The sequence below is a fragment of the Ruditapes philippinarum genome, unplaced genomic scaffold (genome assembly GCF_026571515.1).
Source record: "Ruditapes philippinarum isolate M1 unplaced genomic scaffold, ASM2657151v2 ctg1994_1_1_1_1, whole genome shotgun sequence".
Lineage (NCBI taxonomy): Eukaryota > Metazoa > Mollusca > Bivalvia > Venerida > Veneridae > Ruditapes > Ruditapes philippinarum.
In genome coordinates, this window is record NW_026853388.1 from 164,001 (window position 1) to 183,659 (window position 19,659).

The following is a 19,659-nucleotide window of genomic DNA, read 5'->3' on the forward strand; positions in this document are numbered from 1 at the left end:
ATTTTTTTCAAGGGGTGTGATTAAATGTAAAAATGACAGTTCTGTTAGCTGAAGAGACTTCAGCGAACATCAAAATAAAAGTGAAGTCAACACTGGCCCGGTGCCCGATGGCCAGTGTATATAAGTTCAGGCCAGTGTAAATTTAAGAAAATTTTGTTAATTATTTAGTAGAATAAATTCAAAACTGGAATTCGGGCCAGTAAATTCAAAATCTTAAACTCATTGACTGAAAGTGACATATAAAGTTCTCTCAGTTTAACCAAGATGAGTATGAGTATATATGAAGGTGCATGTAAACAGATAGAATGAAGAACCTATGTCTATGCACATTTACTATATGGCCTGTTGACCTTGACCACAAAATGTTAGATAGGTAGATTTCATAAAGATGTCTCTTTATACAAAATTAAGTTGTAATACATGTATGTTATTTAGTATTGGAATGAGAGGCACAAGTCCTAAAGTAAACACAAGTTGTCAATCAATTCAGTTCCTCCATATCTTATACGATCCCGGATCCCGGGCGTCCCGGATCCCGGCTAGTAAATACATACACTAAATACCGGAAAGGATAAAATGACCGGAAAAAAAATAAAAAAATAAAAAATGCACAGAACCAGATGTACACTTATGTTAATTAACCAAACGAAAACTTACTACAGAGAAAACAGGTGAAATCGCTAAATCAGAAGTCAGTGTAAATATGATTTATTGAAAAGAATTCATAAAGACAAACATTTTAATCATCATTATATCTTTGCGCTCAAAACAATACTTGCTGATTTTTAAAAATGGCGTGAAAATTGAAGGTTTTTTGACGCTATGTAAGATTAAATTTGATTGGCTAAATAATTTTGGATCCTAGCCCTGATAGATAAATTTTGTAGAAAGCTGGAAGCCAAGCTTCGATTAAATTTTTGGATGGCTTCGGAGTTTTAGGTTGTTTCTCAGTAAAATCCTACCGTAATACCGGCTCGCCGTGGCGAGCCGGCATAAGCTATATATAAATAGCTATCGGAATTTCTATTTGTTGTGCAAGTCAGATCACGTGCCCAGATCTACTTTGACGGAATTGGCCGGTAAGTAGCGATTGTTGGGATTATACCATTCCTATGTCCGGTCGGTTCCGGCCCTCGGAGAATAGCATCATATTTACAGGTCCGGAATGTGCCCGTCTTTGAATGATTATTTGTATAAATTATTTGATTTTTCAGTGTGAATAAAAGTGTTATTTTAATATTTTTGAAATTAACGAAATACACTTAAAGTTTTTTTTCGCTTAAGATATTTTAAAACATGTAACTATAAGAAAAATATTCTATTTCAAGAATTAAATAATATAGTTAATGATATCTTTAAATTTATTATTTTGCAATGCATATTTTTTTACAAAAGGCGGAAAAAACCTACTGAAAATAGGTCTATTAGGTTTGTGTCAAAATTTTATGATTAATTTATCTTTCAATAGAATCTATATTATATGCATTATTCTTAAACCACCCAGTTTCATTTTTACTAAACACATTTATTAAATAGAATCAAGGTGCGACGATCTTTTCAACCAATCACATATCAATAAAATCGCATGTTCGTGGCTTGATTGTTTTTATTGACAACAAAAATGCCTGCAAAAAAGAAAGGAAAGAAGAAAGGGAAAGGGGGCAAGAAAAAGAAGAAGGATGGTAAGTCTGGCCTAAACTTGACCCACATGCGATGTTATAAGGAGTGAAAATATGAAAAGTAAAAGAAATATTGGTGTATTTTAGTGCATCAATGTGTCATTTCCATTCTGATTCTCAACCGTTAAGGCGACCAGTTAGGCTATTATTATATTTCAACCTTCAAAGACAGTTGGGAAATTGGTATCCCCAGGAAATATAAATTATTCTTGTAAATAACTAGCCACTGGCCGGTATGTACAGTCACAAGGTCATTGTGACTTAACTGGCCAAGTGCACTTGTAATGTGTAGCAAACTCATAACTGGAGATAATTGGTTAATTAATTTGGATTTAACTCAATACAGGATTGGAGCAGTACCCTTAGACGCTTGCAGAAATCATGATCACAAAATAGTCAAATATCTTTTTGTACGCCGACTTTTACATAAATCGGTATGAAAAGATGAATTAGACATGTTTAAGTTCATTCCGTTACGTTAAAAGGCAAGATTTTAGCATTTTTTCATTCAAGCACCTTGTCCTGTATATACTGGAATACGGTATTTAGTGTGGTGCTCCAATCCTTTTTTTAGTCCCACTCAATTAATTTGGTGTGCAGTTTGAACCATCTTACATACTTTTTCATACCATCTGTCAAACCTCGCCCTTCAAAAATTATCTTGATGCTCCTAGAGATAATTACAGCTTTCACACCCATTGGCCTTTTATGTTATAGATAATTATGATCCCAACTTATCTGTAATTATGATATTCCCAACTTACATGTATCTGCAGTGCACCTGTGATTTAAATGGTGTTGTGCTAACAGTTGTCATTGCCAGCCTGCATAGCTCAGTCTGAGTTAGAGCACGAGACTAATGTAATCTTGACTGTGTGAGTTCTATTCCCAGGCTGGCCATCAATAATTACTAAAACAGTCTTTCTGATGAGGCTTTAAATCGAGGTCCCATGTATGAGTGCATAAACCCTTGGCATGCTAAAGAACTACATGTACCAGTTGGATTAGCTTCTTAGAGCATCTTTATAGATTATCTGTGAGGTCAAGTTTTAAAAGCAATTTTTAAACTAAAAAATTATATGTCTTGAAGTGTCTTAATTTTATTTTGTTTTCAGAACATAGCTTATACCTGTTTGATATGCTAATTAAGCATGTACTATCTTCTACACATTAAGCCTTGATTAAGGCTAAGGTCAATGACTCTGAAATGGATATATGAATTATGTCCCTTTGTGAACTGAAAAAAATTTAAATAAAAGTTTTACATGCAACATCAAATTCTTATTATATTGAATTTCTACTTGCCACATCAATGATTTCAAAACTACTGAAGGTATTTACATATCTATTTGACCTTAACTGGAGGGCACAGTCAATAAGGCTAATAAGTCTTAGCATGGGTTTTGACCAAGTAATAGTCAATTGTGAACTTAGAAAATTCTTGGTTAATGTTTTGCATGCAGTATTGCATTAACACGGACGGGGCGGGCTGAACTTCATATTACTGTCAAATTTGAGCAGAAATAAAAAAAAATATGTGTTAAGTACCGTGGAACCCAATAATGATTTAAGCATTTAAGTCAATCACAGGATAATCACATTTATAACCGTGCCCCTTTTGCGACTCCGTAAAAATGGTATTCACGGTCGTGCATGTAGTTTGCATGTATTATACAAGACGCGCTAAATGTTAGCGTTAAACTATAGACGAGTCAATGAAATAAAAGTTATTTTTCACTTCCAACGGTCTTTATTTTTGGTATGTGATAAATAGAATATTAAATTCGTGTAAGTTCATAACTGACTTAATTGAACTCGTTGAATGAAATAACATTATGCTGGTCAAGGGCTCGCAGAATATAATTTTACTCAACTCGTTCAACAAATTCAGTATTAAACTTACACTCATTCAATAACCTCTATTTCTTAAACTTTTTCAAAAAAATTAATGAGATTCAAAACTTTTTTGAAGAAAACCGAAATGACTTTTCTCTATATTTACCAATATTTGTATCATATCTTCACGCATTACGTGAAGATATACTTTAGGGCGTGAGTTATGGTGTGTCCAAAACATGCGATACCTTTGAACAAAATGTCACAACAGAACGTTATCACGAAATCTGACTGCAAAACGATGCAAAATATTCACACAAACCTTTTTGAAACATTTATCAGGGTTGCCAGCACCATAGATTAATAAATTTCCCTGACTTTTCCCTGACCAAATTAAGTTTTTCATTGACCAAAACTACCAAACTTAAACGGCCTCCACCTCCCCTACAGCTGTCCAATCCACTCATAAGTTTGTTTGTTTTGTTTTTATTATTATTCTTTTAACAATATGCATGGTATTACATTATTTAACATTAAAACATTAAAACATGCTTCATATATCTAATCAAAGTTTGGTAGTTTGTTCAGTAAAATATTTAACTATGCAAAATAAGCATACAAATCTAACAAGATTTAACCAATATTTCTAAGATTTAATTGACTAATTTAATAATGTAATGTTTCAGCTATTTAATTGACAAATTTAATAATGTAATGTTTTAGCTATTGAAAGAGTAACAAAATATCACAAAACGCATAAAAAAACTTCTTTCAAACATATAAACATATTAAAAAGTAAGTGAAGCTAAAGTATACACAATCTTACCGAAGTTCAGATCTACGTACTTATTTCTTTTATGTAGATCTGATGATGACCGTATAAGAAAAAGAAATATAACAGTAACAGTAAATGTGTCCAGCAAATAACATATCCATTTTTACACAAAACACCTTTCAGAGAGGATGCTCCTGCATGTGTGTACATGTTGTGAAAAATATGACAAAACATAGGAATTTCAAAAACTTGAGAAGCTAGGGTTACTTCTCCCCATTGAGAATTTTCAAGGGGTCATACTCAGATTGTCAATAGTCATGTTAAATGAAATACAAATATAAAACTACAATGTATAATAGCAAACCGCAAAAGCTTTGTAAAAATAATGAGTAGCTCATTGGTTTAAACATATTTATTCAACAAAACATTTAACAAGTGAACAATATTTACAAAGTACATTTTGGGATTGGGCAGAAAGCTATAAAGCTTATAAATGTCCTCTCCCAGTTATAATAATTTACAAAAACACAGTTCATGGCATTATCATACACAACGGTTAGTTGAAGTATTTAAAGACATTCACATAATAGTTAAGAGTTAAGTATTTAGCAATGTAACATAATTATGTAAGAGCAAACAGTAAAAAGGAGAAAAAAAATGATTGAAGAATAAAGCAACTCACAAAAAAGTACAAATAGACAAACACCTATTTTAGTATTTTTTTTTGTTTTAGAATTTAGTAAGAAGAAGAAAAATAATATCTTATTTGAATGCTTAGAGCTGCATGTATATTAGCAGATACGCACAATAGGTATACACTGAATATTTAAAGAAAAAAAGATATTAGAAAAAGGAAGGAAGAAATGGATGAACAAGGATGGAACAATAACGAGGAACTAAGATGCATAATCTAGTAAATGTTCAATATGTTAAGACAAAAGTACGCTAAAATCGTTTTGTATCTCGGATATATTTTTGAAACTGATTTAAAGATTGATACATTAGAATCATAAGGTAAAGTAGTGGAACCAGTAAGAATGACATTGATGGAAGGATTACAAAATTGAGATATAGTACTTATTAATTCAGGTCGTAGGTTAGTATATTTAGGGCATTCAAGAAAGTAGTGATAAGCATTTTCTCTCGCACCACATTCACACAAAGGAGAGTCGGTAATGTTCTTATCAAATAAATCGGCAGAAAGAGAGCTGCATTAGTAGCTCATTGTTAGATGCGGTCAAATTCATACATGTAATACATGTACATCACTAAGAATTTTCAATGCTTCAATTTCTTTTCAAGATGTTGCACATTTTTCATTTCTGTATCTGGCTCTTTTCTTTTCATTCAAGACTCCTCCGTCAGTGCATACGACTTGACCAGTAACTCAAGACTGCCATAGCCAAAAGAATTAATAAAAAAAATTGTGTCATTCAAAATTATTTTTTCCCTGACTTACCTTGACTTTTTAGGATTTTTATTTTTCACTGACCAATTTTGAAAATTCCCTGACAAATCACTGATCTTGAAAAATATCAGATTTCCCTGGCTTTTCAAGCCCGCTGGCAACCCTGTTTATTGAGAGTTAAGTAGTTCTAAACGGAGGAATCAGCGGTTAAAACTCCATTCGGGCTCCATACAGTCAAACCTGTTAAAAAAGGCAAACCAAGGGAGGATCCGATCATTTCCTTTATAGACAAGTTGCCTTTATCCGGAGGTTACTTTGTTCTTTATTATTAATGAAAAGTTGTCTCATTGGAACCTTTATACACATGGTCATCTTTAATCAGATGTGGTCTTTCACACAGGTTTGACTGCATGTGCTAAAGAGATCTAATGTCGACGTATAACATCGTATCTTAATATTTTGAAGACATTTGTTTTATCAAGCAAACATGTGATAATGTAACTTACTGATTCAATCTTCATTAAAGAAACCCATATTTAGATACCATGCGGTATATTTTCGTTGTTTTTAATATATCCTTACTTCGACACCATAATGTACAATACCAAACATTTTCGCACACTATTCAACTACTTTGATAACATCTAAGGTTTGCAATGTAATATAGTTTAAGTTTTGATCGTTTAGGGTCCAGTCGACACTGGTGACTCTAAATCCAAGAAATAACCAATAGTAGGCCTATATTGTCTAAATCACTTAATTTTTTAAACTGAATATTGTGAAATATTACGTGTAGATTTTACTTAAGCATTATTTAGTGCCCAGTCTTACTTATAGTGGTTAAGGAATTTGCCCATGGGTTCCGTTATCCAGAACAAGTTCAGATCTACTTATTTCTTCAATTCGGAGCGATATTTAGAACTGATTTTCAGATTGGTCTGGAACCACACTGCAATAGTTTTGGAAATAACATGTACACTGTTGGAGCTGTTATAACGCCGGTTTTGGAGTTTTGGTGTGAAGGAATTAATCAAAGCGTTTAACTTCTTTGTACCAAAATGACAAATAGGTGTTAAATAACCGCTGATGAACATCAACCAGACATATATTATTTCGAACGAGAGGATTGATAAAGGAAACAACTAACGCTCCATTTCTTGGAGGTTGTCCATTTTCATATTTGGGTGTTATGTTCAAAAATTACAAGAAAATAGCTTGTTTGTATAGTTCTTTATTCTTCCAAAATTTATCAACAATTTAAACTTACACATCAGACTGTATATTCTAACGTTTACAACAAACCAATCTTACACAAGCTTAAAATGACGTCATTTTGACGACTTTTCTAAATGAATTGCGTGCTCCGGTTGTTAAAGATATTAACTCTGTTTATCCATTTTATCAGAGGGGATGCATGTTTTTTTTTAAAAAAAGCAGCCGAAATTAAATTATATAATTTATATACACTGCATAAGCGCTCAGCGCTGTCATTAAAAAGTGCATGTAATTTTCGATTTTCCTCACAAAGTTATTTTGACATGTTAAACGGTCGTATATTAGCGGTTGCTAACTTGTTTGCAATATTAACGTTTATACTGGGTCTTTCAAATGAAAAGAAATAGCGCTGTGATATTAACACGCATATGATAATCATAACGAGACATGATAGGGAGTAGGGCGCGTCTCCAAACCATTCTATTTGAAAGACTGTCAGATATATTATAATCAAATTTATAATTAATTATATAACAAGTTTAATTTGTAACTCGTGAATTATTGCTATATGTTTAGTTATTGAATAAATTGGAATAGTTGTCGATTATATATTGTCCCTGCTTTTCAGTGACCCACCCTAGGGTAACTACTTCATCTACACGTTTCTTCCTTGCTATCTCAGTATCATCATCATTTGAAGATGAAAAAAGCATTTTCCTAACGCCAGTTGAGCTTACGTCGTCAAGCTCGTTTGGAACTATGAAAAAGTTTTCGTTTCTCACAAGGTCCATTTTCTTGTCCTCAACAAAGGTCATTTTTACTTGTTCAGTCTCCCCCTTCCTTCCAATACAGACAATGATCTGAGAGCTATTTTTATGCCATTTGGCATTTCCTGATTTATTCATGGCTCTGTCCGCCCCATATATCACAGCTATGTCAACATCGGGTTGTTTTAATTCTCGTTTTACAGTCTTTCCACAGTCTTCAGCCGACCCGATTGGTTTCTTGTAAGGGTTTAACCAATCATATCCCTCACACGCAATTTCGCACATTTTTATACGATGTTCTCCTCTAATACACATTTGCAGCGTCTTTTCACATTTCTTCTTCACATAACCATCAGGGGCAACTGCAAGAAATCCAGCGGTTACACGGAAATGTGTGTTTTCTTCTAACCATTTTTTAGCTTCCACCATAACTTGTATATGTCGTGTGTGCACTGGATTGAAAGCTCCACCTAGACACAGAATGACATTACATGTCGCTACACCCTTAGATTCAGTCTGTTTCATGTCTGTTATTACCTGTAATGTGTCATCTAGCATTTCTAAACAGCAAGCACCATCAAGAATTGATACAGTTTCTGTACATTCTTTTCGGTTTCTGGGCTTACCTCTTTCTGAAAACCCATCAAGGAGAATATGTTTGCATATCTCAGCATTGTTCGGAATGTAAACTCTTTCACTTGGTGTACATAACAAATCTTTTTTATCATTTAGAACAAAGTCGTGCTGTTCTTTAACAAAATCGGTTATGTCCTCGATCTTCTTTACCCATTCCTCGTTAAATCTTGTAACCATGTCACCCCGCAAACCTAGCTGAACTGCTCGCCTTTCAATAATTTTGCTGCCGTTTGGACTATGGTCTGGGTCCCATTGGAGACGTACATTGTCTAAATAAGAATGAAAATAACACTGAATAAAAACGAGCAATACATTACTTGCACATTGAATAAACAGAACGGCGGTGTAATAAAAGGTTGAATATGTGTAATCAAAACGGTTGGATGGGTAGGCCTATATGTTGATGTTAGGACAAACTGTATTAAAACCATTATATCGTACGTAGTATATATACTTAAATACACTTTAGAATTTAGCACATTCATATAAAATATCTATAGTTCCAAACAAAACTTTTGTCATAATATGTTTCACAATTAAATGAAACCGTTTAAAAGGATATCCAATAATTACCCTATATGTAGTAGGCTCGGGCCTACAATTTAATTATAGTTTCTTGTAAAGAATGGTGACAAGTCATTTTTACGCATCGGATACAAACCCCCCGTAAACTTTTAAAATAAAAAAAATGTAACGGGTCTAGGAACATGCATGCATGGCCACTTATAAGCTTCCTTGTGGAAAAAAATATAAATGCTCTAAAACATGCCATCCTAATTAAGCCTAATTACTTATTATAAATACATATTTTCTAAACATGTTCAAACATCTTAATTATAATTATGCTCCCATTCAAAAAGTATGAACATGCTTAGGTGGGGTCCGTCGATATGTCAGAATGTACGTATAAGTACATGTACGTCACCTCTTCTGTGTCCAATAAATAACTTGTTAAAGAATAGGTCGTGTAATTTTAATGGACATGTCTTCTTTAGTTCGGATCAATAACGTTGCAAAGATTTCGCCAAACGTTTTGAGACTTGCTACTATACTTATTGCTAGTTGATGATCAATGTCGATTTTGAAATCAGTAGGTCAAAGTTCAAGGTCGCCGTGAACTTGAGCCCTGAAAGATTGTCTGACAAATAACTAGAAAACGTTTTGGTCTACAGTCCATAGATTTGAAGTGGATGCTAGTTGTGACAAAAGATTAGCCCTGTTGATTTTAAGGTCAGTAGATCAAGGGTCAAGGCCACGGTACATGGCATATTGACCATTTAAACTTTAGTGTACTGAGCTAGTAGGTTGACAATGACTTAATTGATCTAATATGAATGCGACCACTTACAAAATGTAATTTGAAATCATAAAATCTAGGCTCAATGTCGACCATAGCTAGATGCAATATCTAATTAATCGACAAAAATAGCTTATTTTCAGAACCCATTGCCCAATACCTGCAGTAGCTGACTTCGGTCAAAGGACTAAAGGTCATGGAAAAAAATATATTTAATAATTGTAATTGATTATTCTGAGTTATTCTAATAATTAATCATACTGTAAAGCGTGTATACAGATTTATCATTTCAGAAGACACGTACGTACCTGGTATTTTCTCAGATGAGTCGATATAAATCCCTTCTCCTCTAGAACATCTTAAAATTTCATCAAAACCATCCCTGCATAACGTTATTGCCAAAATTCTTTCTTGTCCTCGACTTCTCGCCCAATTTGATCTGTACATCATCCATAAGAAATTCGTTTTAATCCATGTCATGCGAGTAAAGCTGTATTTAGGTCCACCAAATTTTCCATTTTCCACTGCAAACTCGGCTATTTCAGGACAAAATGCTTGATAAACAACGATGTGTTTATCGTCATATTGAGCTAGAATATGCCGCCCTTCTTTTGGCCATATTTTCTTTTTCTGATCACAAAACAACTCGGTTTTGAGAGAAGTAGACATTTTCACAACATTTATGTATGTATGTAGTTAATGTTCAATATATAGTAACATGTATATAAGCTATAAATAGCTATCGGAATTTCTAAGTCAGATCACGTGCCCAGATATACGTCCGTATTGGTGGTTGACGGAATTGGCCGGTAAGTAGCGATTGTTGGGATTATACCATTTCTATGTCCGGTCGGTTCCGGCCCTCGGTCTATTTTGACTGGAGAATAGCATCATATTTACAGGCCCGGAATGTGCCCGTCTTTGAATGATTATTTGTATACATTATTTGATTTTTCAGTGTGAATAAAAGTGTTATTTTAATATTTTTGAAATTAACGAAATACACTTAAAGTTTTTTTTTCGCTTAAGATATTTTAAAACATGTATAACTATAAGAAAAATATTCTATTTCAAGAATTAAATAATATAGTTAATGATATCTTTAAATTTATTATTTTGCAATGCATATTTTTTTTTACAAAAGGCGGAAAAAACCTACTGAAAATAGGTCTATTAGGTTTGTGTCAAAATTTTATGATTAATTTATCTTTCAATAGAATCTATATTATATGCATTATTCTTAAACCACCCAGTTTCATTTTTACTAAACACATTTATTAAATAGAATAAATCATCAAATGTAATGTGTAACTAATAAAAGTCATCATTCACTTTTGGTTAAAACCGGATGAGACCGGTCAATAAACGTGTGATACTCTATTAATTCCCGGCTGGGTTATCGTATGTCCCAGTTCCCGGTCAAAATAGACCGGGAGAGACCGGGAATTACCGAGAAGAGACCGGCGAAGATTGATGTTACTTTTTTGTTTAAAAATGAATAGGACAATTAAAAAGTGTGTCGTGCAATTTTATATAATTCAAATGTACTCAAGCTAATATATTTATAAATATCCTTATGGATCTGTAGAATTGAGTACGAATGATCTTTTTTTCAATCAAGGTGCGACGATCTTTTCAACCAATCACATATCAATAAAATCGCATGTTCGTGGCTTGATTGTTTTTATTGACAACAAAAATGCCTGCAAAAAAGAAAGGAAAGAAAAAAGGGAAAGGGGGCAAGAAAAAGAAGAAGGATGGTAAGTCTGGCATAAACTTGACCCACATGCGATGTTATAAGGAGTGAAAATATGAAAAGTAAAGGAAATTGGTGTATTTTAGTGCATCAATGTGTCATTTCCATTCTGATTCTCTGATTCTCAACCGTAACTTTAGTTCTGGCTTCCAAAACTTTATAAGCCGCTTTTTAACATTTTTGTTTTTCATCAGATGCGGCATTAAACACGTCATGTCATATATATAAACGGGTACGCTGAAGACCTTAAGCTACCGTAACTTAATTAAGTTAAGGCGGCCAATTACTGTATTTAATATTTCAACCTTCAAAGACAGTTGGGAAATTGGTATCCCCAGGAAATATAAATTATTCTTGTAAATAACTAGCCACTGGCCGGTATGTACAGTCACAAGGTCATTGTGACTACTGGCCAAGTGCACTTGTAATGTGTAGCAAACTCATATATCTGGAGATAATTGGTTAATTAATTTGGATTGGTTATATAACTGGAGATAATTGGTTAATTAATTTGGATTTAACTCAATACAGGATTGGAGCAGTACCCTTAGACGCTTGCAGAAATCATGATCACAAAATAGTCAAATATCTTTTTGTACGCCGAATTTTACATAAATCGGTATGAAAAGATGAATTAGACATGTTTAAATTCATTCCGTTACGTAAAAAGGCAAGATTTTAGCATTTTATCATTCAAGCACCTTGTCCTGTATATACTAGAATACGGTATTTAGTGTGGTGCTCCAATCCTTTTTTTAGTCCCACTCAATTAATTTGGTGTGCAGTTCATACTTTTTCATACCATCTGTCAAACCAGGGTCTTTGAAAGACCCTGGTCAAACCTGGCCCTTCAAAAATTATCTTGATGCTCCTAGAAATAATTACAGCTTTCACACCTATTGCCCTTTTATGTAATAGATAATTATGATCCCAACTTATCTGTAATTATGATATTCCCAACTTATCAGCAGTGCACCTGTGATTTATTTTAATGGTATTGTGCTAACAGTTGTAATTGCCAGTCTACATACATGTACCTCAGTTAGAGCATGAGACTTGTAATCTTGACAGTGTGAGTTCTATTCCCGGGCTGGCCATCAATAATTACTAAAACAGTCTTTCAGATGAGACTTTAAATTGAGGTCCCATGTATGAGTGCATAAACACTTGGCATGCTAAAGAACTACATTTACCAGTAGGAGATTAGCTTCTTAGAGCATCTTTATAGGTTATCTGTGAGGTCAAGTTTTAAAAGCAATTTTTAAACTAAAAAATTATATGTCTTAAAGTGTCTTAATTTTATTTTGTTTTCAGAACATAGCTTATACCTGTTTGATATGCTAATTAAGCAAGTACTATCTTCTACACATTAAGGCTAAGGTCAATGACTCTGAAATGGATATATGAATTATGTCCCTTTGTGAACTAAAAAAAATTTAAATAAAAGTTTTACATGCAACATCAAATTCTTAATATATTGAATTTCTACTTGCCACATCAATGATTTCAAAACTACTGAAGGTATTTACATATCTATTTGACCTTAACTGGAGGGCACAGTCAATAAGGCCCATAAGTCTTAGCATGGGTTTTGATCAAGTAATAGTCCATTGTGAACTTAGAAAATTCTTGGTTAATGTTTTGCATGCAGTATTACTCTTCGATCACAACAACTGAAGGTATCAACTTTAAACTTAGTCAGTGCCACCTCTGTAGAGCAATAACCTATTTACAACAACAGTTAAATTTCTTCCTAAAATAATAATAATAATAATAATAATAATAAATTAAGTAACTGAAGAGCGAAACAGCTCTAAATATCAGCAAGCAAAATCTATCTCCCAAAGAAGTTGTACTGAACAGTATGTGTTTTCGGGATCATAATTTGAAGATACTATCAGACACCCATGACTTTTTGTCAAGTGACACTAATAAAAGTCAGATATGCTGTCTTAATGACATAATGACAGCATTTGTTTATACATGTACATGTATTGATATTATAAGGCAACTGCCAAGTTAATGATATGATGTTTTTTTATTTGAAATAATTATTGTAGATTTAAATACTATTAACTAAACAAATAACCAATTTGTGATACAATTCCAGATGCCACCCTTGAGTTGGAAGACAAGTACCAAAGGACTGTCAATGAAATTGAAGCACTTAAAGATCATCTTGGTAAGATTTATCTTTTTTGATCAAAATGATCAGATTATAATGTATCATATTTGTATACATCAGAAAAAAAAACACTTAATGGCTTGAGTTTAAGATAAAGGGCTATCAAATATTCTTGAAGTTAATTATGATTTATTAAATGAAAAATGGATGAAATTTTCTTAGATTATTACAATTTTTTCTAGCATTAATAATTATAACATCTAAAGCTGAACTCTAATAAAAATTGCTCAGCATATATTCAGAGATTTTAGATAGAGCACTGTGATATATTAAATATTTGTTATAAAATCAACATAAAATTTATGATGTGGTTGACATTAAACTTCTAAAATCTTCTTATTTAACCTGACAATTTCATATTTAGAACACTTGGTGTCATAGTTTACATTTGATGTAACAAAATTTTATAAAAAAATTGTTATGCTGATTTGAGATAAGTAGAAAAAGAGAAATTCAATAAAAATAAGGGGAGTACTGTATGTCAAGCAAGGCATGTGCTTCTGAACTTTCTTCAGATTAAAATATTAAAAAATTTAAAAGTATTTGGCAAAACTTTTTCTGGCAAAGCAGAACATACATATCTTCATAATGATGTATAAGACATAAACGTTAATTAATTATTTGAACAAGAAAATAAAGATATATACAATGTATGCACATAATACAAGTAAATAGAAAATTGTTTACTTTCCTGTTTGTATAGCAATTAGGAAGGAGTTGTCAAGGAAAGCTCATGGCAATGAAGATGAGATGAAGAACCGGATGAAGGAGACAGAAAAAGTATTAGAAGAGCACAAGAGCGATCAGAAAGCCATCAATGCAGGTAGGCTTAAAACTATGGAAGATCATTTATAGAAAAATCATTTTTTGCTATCTGTTAAATGTGTCATGCTTAATTACGCATTCTTTGCAATTGTGATTAGAAATGCAAGATCTCTATCAATAAAAATTTGTGTTTACATGTGAAATTTTTATAATGCTGTTTTATAAACACATTTTGTTTTCACTACAACTACTTTCTTGCAGTTGTAAAATCCTTTAGCTTATTTTAGATCTTTGAAATATTTTTTCTTTAATAATTGAAGGAACTGGCTTGAAGTAGTATGATCCATGTGATAATACATGATGTATCTGTGAGATTTTTACGAATAATTTGTTACATGTAGAGTTTAAAAGTAAGCTAAAGAGATGGGCAGACTTCTTAAGTTTTCTATAAAGTTTCATATTTCATAGATGCGCTCAGAATTAAAATCCATTCCCTAATTAAGGAATATTGTTTTTGCCTTCACGGTTTGTACGTCCATCCATCTGCCTGTCTGTCCTCATTCAGCTTGTCTGGCTTTCAGTCAGGTCAAACTACTGAGGCCAAACTCCTGTGGGGGGGGGGAGGGGTGATTTTAAGCAAACTTCACAGGATCAATCAATACCAACTCTAGTAGTTTTGCATATTGCCAGCAAGTCCTGCCTCACTGCACAAAATGGCCACCAGAGCTATAAATTGAAAATTTTTGTCCAGCTTTCACAGATCAAACTGCTGGAAGGATTTATAGACATAACTTCACAGGAGTGATCAGTACCATCCGTTATTGTGCATATTGCTGGTATGTTCTGCTTCACTGCACAAAATGGCCGCCAGAGCTACAAATAGAAAAATCATGTCTGGCTTTCACAGGTCAAACTGCTAATGGGATTTCAATGAAACTTAACAGGAATGTTCAGTGCCATCCCAAGTTGTGGCAAAAAGCCCTTTTGTATTTCATAATGTAAGGCCTAATGGTTAAAATGTCTGCCTAGATTTGAACTTGGGGATAGGGGCTTGAGACTTACTTAGGGCTAGGGGCATTAAGTCCTAGTGGGGGACCAGGAGTTCAAGTCCTTCTAGGAGACTGATGGTTTAAATACTATTGGAGGATTGGAGTTCAAGTTCTACTGAGGAATCGTGGCTGAGGTTCAAGTCTTACTGGAGGGATCAGGGGGTCAAGTCCTGCTTGAAAAATGGGTCTGAGGTTCAAGTCCTGTTTGGAATCAGGGCAGAGGTTCAAATCCTACATGGAGGTCGGGCCGAGGTTCAAGTCCTGCTCGAGGATCCAGGATTCAAATCCTACAATGTTCATCAATATGTTTCCTTAATAATAATTAAATGAAACCATTATATACTATATTTTAATTAGTTCTTAGAAACAGACTGGAGAGTAGTACATATAAACTTCAGGCATTTCTCACAAATCAGGCCAAAATAAATATGTTTCAACTAAACTTCAATGATATCATAAATATTTTGTTTGCTCAGATATGACACGTCAGTACAAGACTATGCAGACTGAAATGGGGTTACGGATACACAAACTGGAAACAGATCTGCTACGCACAAGACAACAGCTTGGTACTTTTTATCTCTATATTATTCGTTTAAGTTTATAACTATATTAATTAACTATGGTACATTATTACGTTGATTATTGGAAGAATTAGTGAGAGAAATTGTACACACCCGGCATTTGGCATTGTTAGTATTGCCAAAACCTAACAACTGTAGGGAGTGGGTTGAAACTTCACACACACTCTATAGTTGTCCAACATAAGGAGCACACTGTTACCTTTTTAAAGTGTTATTTTCTTTTTCTTACTGTAAAGCACTGAGAATAGTTGGTCATGGTGTGTTACGGATCATAAGCTCTTGCTTTAATTTTTCAAAATTCTTGGTTTAACTTTTGGGTTTTCTGCCACTTAATTTATCATTTAATATTTAAGGTGTTTTCTTGAGACAAAATTATGACCAAAACTCATAACTTTTGTAGGAATTTTTAATAATTATTCCCCTTTAAAAACTTTGCAAAATTTCCGTATGGCTGATATTTTACTATTCAACATTAATGATAGTTATAATAGTTTGTCATTGTGACAACTCATGTTCACTTATCAATATAAACATGATCAGTATAAACATGATCAATATAAACATGATCATTATAAATTAACATGATCAATATGAACAAGACCAATATAAACATAATCAATATAAACACAATCAATATAAATATGGTCAATATAAGCATAATCAATATAAGCATAATCAATATAATAAACATGATCAATAAAAACATTTTCAATATAAACATAAGCAATATTTAAACATGATCAATATGAACAGCATCAAAATAAACATGATCTATATAAACATAATCAATATAAACATGATTGATATTAGCATAATCAATATAAACATGATCAATATAAACATGATTAATATTAGCATAATCAATATAAACATGATCAATATAAACATGATCAATAGATTAATATAAGCATAATCAATATAAACATGATCAATATAAACATGACCAATATAAACATGATCAATATATAAATATGATCAATATAAACATAATCAATATAAACATGATCAATATAAACATGGTCAATATAAACATGATCAATATAAACATGATCAATATAAGCATAATCAAAACAAAACATGATCGATATAATCATGATCAATATAAACATAATCAATATAAACATGACCAATATAAACATGATCAGTATATAAACATTATCAATATAAGCATAATCAAAACAAAACATGATCGATATAATCATGATCAATATAAACATGACCAATATAAACATGGTCAATATATAATCATGATCAATATAAGCATAATCAATATAAACATGATCAATATAAGCATAATCAATATAAACATGATCAATATATGCATAATCAATATAAACATAATCAATATAAACATAATCTATATAAACATGATCAATATATTCATTTTTGACAGCAACAACAGAAGCTGATTTAAAGAAAACAAAAGAGGAGAAAGAAAGAATAACAAAAGAGAAGGATGAAGAAATAGACAGCTTAAACATGAAAATTGTTGGAATGGAGAAAGATTATGAAAGGATACTCGATGTAAGTTTTGTTTTGTTTTGAATTAGAAAAAATAAGGTATATTCATTTTATGACTTGTAACTGTTAGAAACATTGCCAAACACAAGTTGTGGTTAAATGATCAGTAAATGACCTTTATAATTAGTTTTTAAACATAGTAGACCCAATATTAGGAAAAACATATAACGAACACAGCAAAAACCAATTATACTATTATTAAAGTCATATAAAAATGTGGAGGTTTCCTTTAGATATAGAAATTGCATAAATGTGTGGAGATTGGGGTGGAGATGGGTTAAAAGGAGAAATTTTCTTTGTTTTGATTGCTTACACATAAATGAACTAATTTGATCAAGTACTGTTATTTGATCAGATAAGTAAGATAATCATCATCTACATATTTCCTTAAAAAAACAACAAAAACCAAAACAACAGAACAAAACAAATAGCAAACAAAAAAACAACAACAAAAAACAAAAAATTACATGTACCAGTAAAGTAAATTCATATGTTTATTAAATTGGTTTGACTAAACATTTATATATTTGATCATACACATCTCATCGTCGGATACCCACGGCCGAACTATTAACATTCATCATGATTGCATGTTATGTGACATGTTTATGAATCGTGGGTATCCGACGATGTACACATTTATGCTAATTAAGATAATATTGTTTGTTTTCATATATTTCAGGAGACACTTGACAGTTTAATTGCTAAGATAGACGCTGCCAAGGATAAATGGGAAGAGAAGGCAACTCTTGTACAAGTTAATAACAAACATGTATTAGTGGAATTCGGCCTCAATCCCCTAGAATTGTAAAAAGAAAAACACAGCTATGGAAGGGACTATTTTTGGACAAATATAGCTTGTGCTATAGGAAACTATACCAAAGTTACTATTCTTGTTTAATCAGTTTCACATATGAGCCGCGCCATGACAAAAACAACATAGTGTGTTTGCGACCAGCATGGATCCATACCAACATGCGCATCCGCGCAGTCTGATCAGGATCCATGCCATTCGCTTACAAACGCTATAACAAGTAGATAAACTGATAGCGAACAGCATGGAACCTGATCAGACTGCGCTGATGCACAGGCTGGTCTTGATCCATGCTGGTCGCGAACCCATTATGTTGGTTTTGTCATGGCGCGGCTCATATATTGTACTGCCAGCAGAGAAATTAAGGAAAAAAAGTTTTCTCATGGAAGTTACATACAACCTTGTTACACAATAGATACAAAGAAAAAAAGTAGCATACATTTATTGTGATACTAAGAAAGAGGCAAAAGTAACAACAGTTAGTTAAATAAAAAAAGAACACAAAGGAGTTTAGTTTTTGGCAATTTTTTATAGTACATGTAGTCGTTTCAGCATTTTCCTTTTTGTGAAGAAGTTTTGTAAGCATTTATAGATAATGTGATATGAAAAACGAAAAATAGTTTTATCTTTGAAGGCATTTAATATACTATGTGATAAACTTTGTGATATAGTTTATATAATGTTCAATGAAATAACAGTGTACAATATGTGATATGACAAAAGTTTCATAAACACCCATACAGGATAACTGTAATGCAATTGATAACATAGAAGACTCAAGAGTAAAACAGTTTTTGCAGGCTATCAAAAATAATGTTTATTATTTTCTTCAACCTGATTGAAAGTTCACAACCCAACCTGATTGAAAGTTCACAACCATTTTAATGTTTCCTTAATAAACAGCTATCTCTGTATAATAATAAAATACTTGTAATTCTGTTGACTGGCTAGAATTCACAAGTTTTATTGTAATCTTTGTTTGCATTAAATAATAATGAAAAAAAACACATATATCTATATTTATACTTTGTTACAGATTTTTTTTTATTTAACATTTGTTGAATCATTCTTTCTCCTGTAAGATGTTCATAGAATGTACATAGAAAATAAAATAAATATAGCATACATGTGTATCCATTGTTCATACATTTTGTATATGTGTACTAAATGTTTCAGTAATATGCATTTTCTGATCAGTCTGGTAATGTCTACTTCTTACATCTGTAAGGAGCACAATAGGTATTACGTAGTGTAAGTCTCTGCAAAAGGAAGGGTCTATCCACTAGTTAAGCACAAAAAAGTTTTCTCCCCCCCCCCCATGCCCCTATAGATTTTATTTTGAAGCACACATGAGTGATAATTTTTACGTGCT

General features: G+C 32.4%; 2 protein-coding genes across 3 annotated transcripts; one reads left to right on the forward strand and one right to left on the reverse strand.

The window, feature by feature from the left end:
- Positions 1–1,575: 1,575 nt before the first annotated feature.
- On the forward strand, positions 1,576–19,412 carry LOC132736736 (coiled-coil domain-containing protein 153-like). 2 transcript variants are annotated; one of them, XM_060723935.1, is made up of 6 exons: positions 1,576–1,682; positions 13,480–13,551; positions 14,258–14,377; positions 15,845–15,937; positions 17,346–17,476; positions 18,156–19,412. In XM_060723935.1, exons 1-6 carry the CDS (start codon positions 1,622–1,624, stop codon positions 18,282–18,284), a joined length of 606 nt encoding a protein of 201 aa, XP_060579918.1. In that variant the 5' UTR covers positions 1,576–1,621; the 3' UTR covers positions 18,285–19,412. The 2 variants fall into 2 exon arrangements, with proteins under 2 accessions (XP_060579918.1, XP_060579917.1); XM_060723934.1 differs by lacking the exon at positions 1,576–1,682 and adding an exon at positions 11,089–11,373.
- On the reverse strand, positions 6,902–10,329 carry LOC132736733 (uncharacterized). The gene is made up of 2 exons (XM_060723932.1): positions 9,922–10,329; positions 6,902–8,585 (listed from the first exon to the last, which is right to left on the reverse strand). The coding sequence occupies exons 1-2, from the start codon at positions 10,280–10,282 to the stop codon at positions 7,486–7,488; spliced, it is 1,461 nt and encodes a 486-aa protein (XP_060579915.1). The 5' UTR covers positions 10,283–10,329; the 3' UTR covers positions 6,902–7,485.
- Positions 19,413–19,659: the final 247 nt, after the last annotated feature.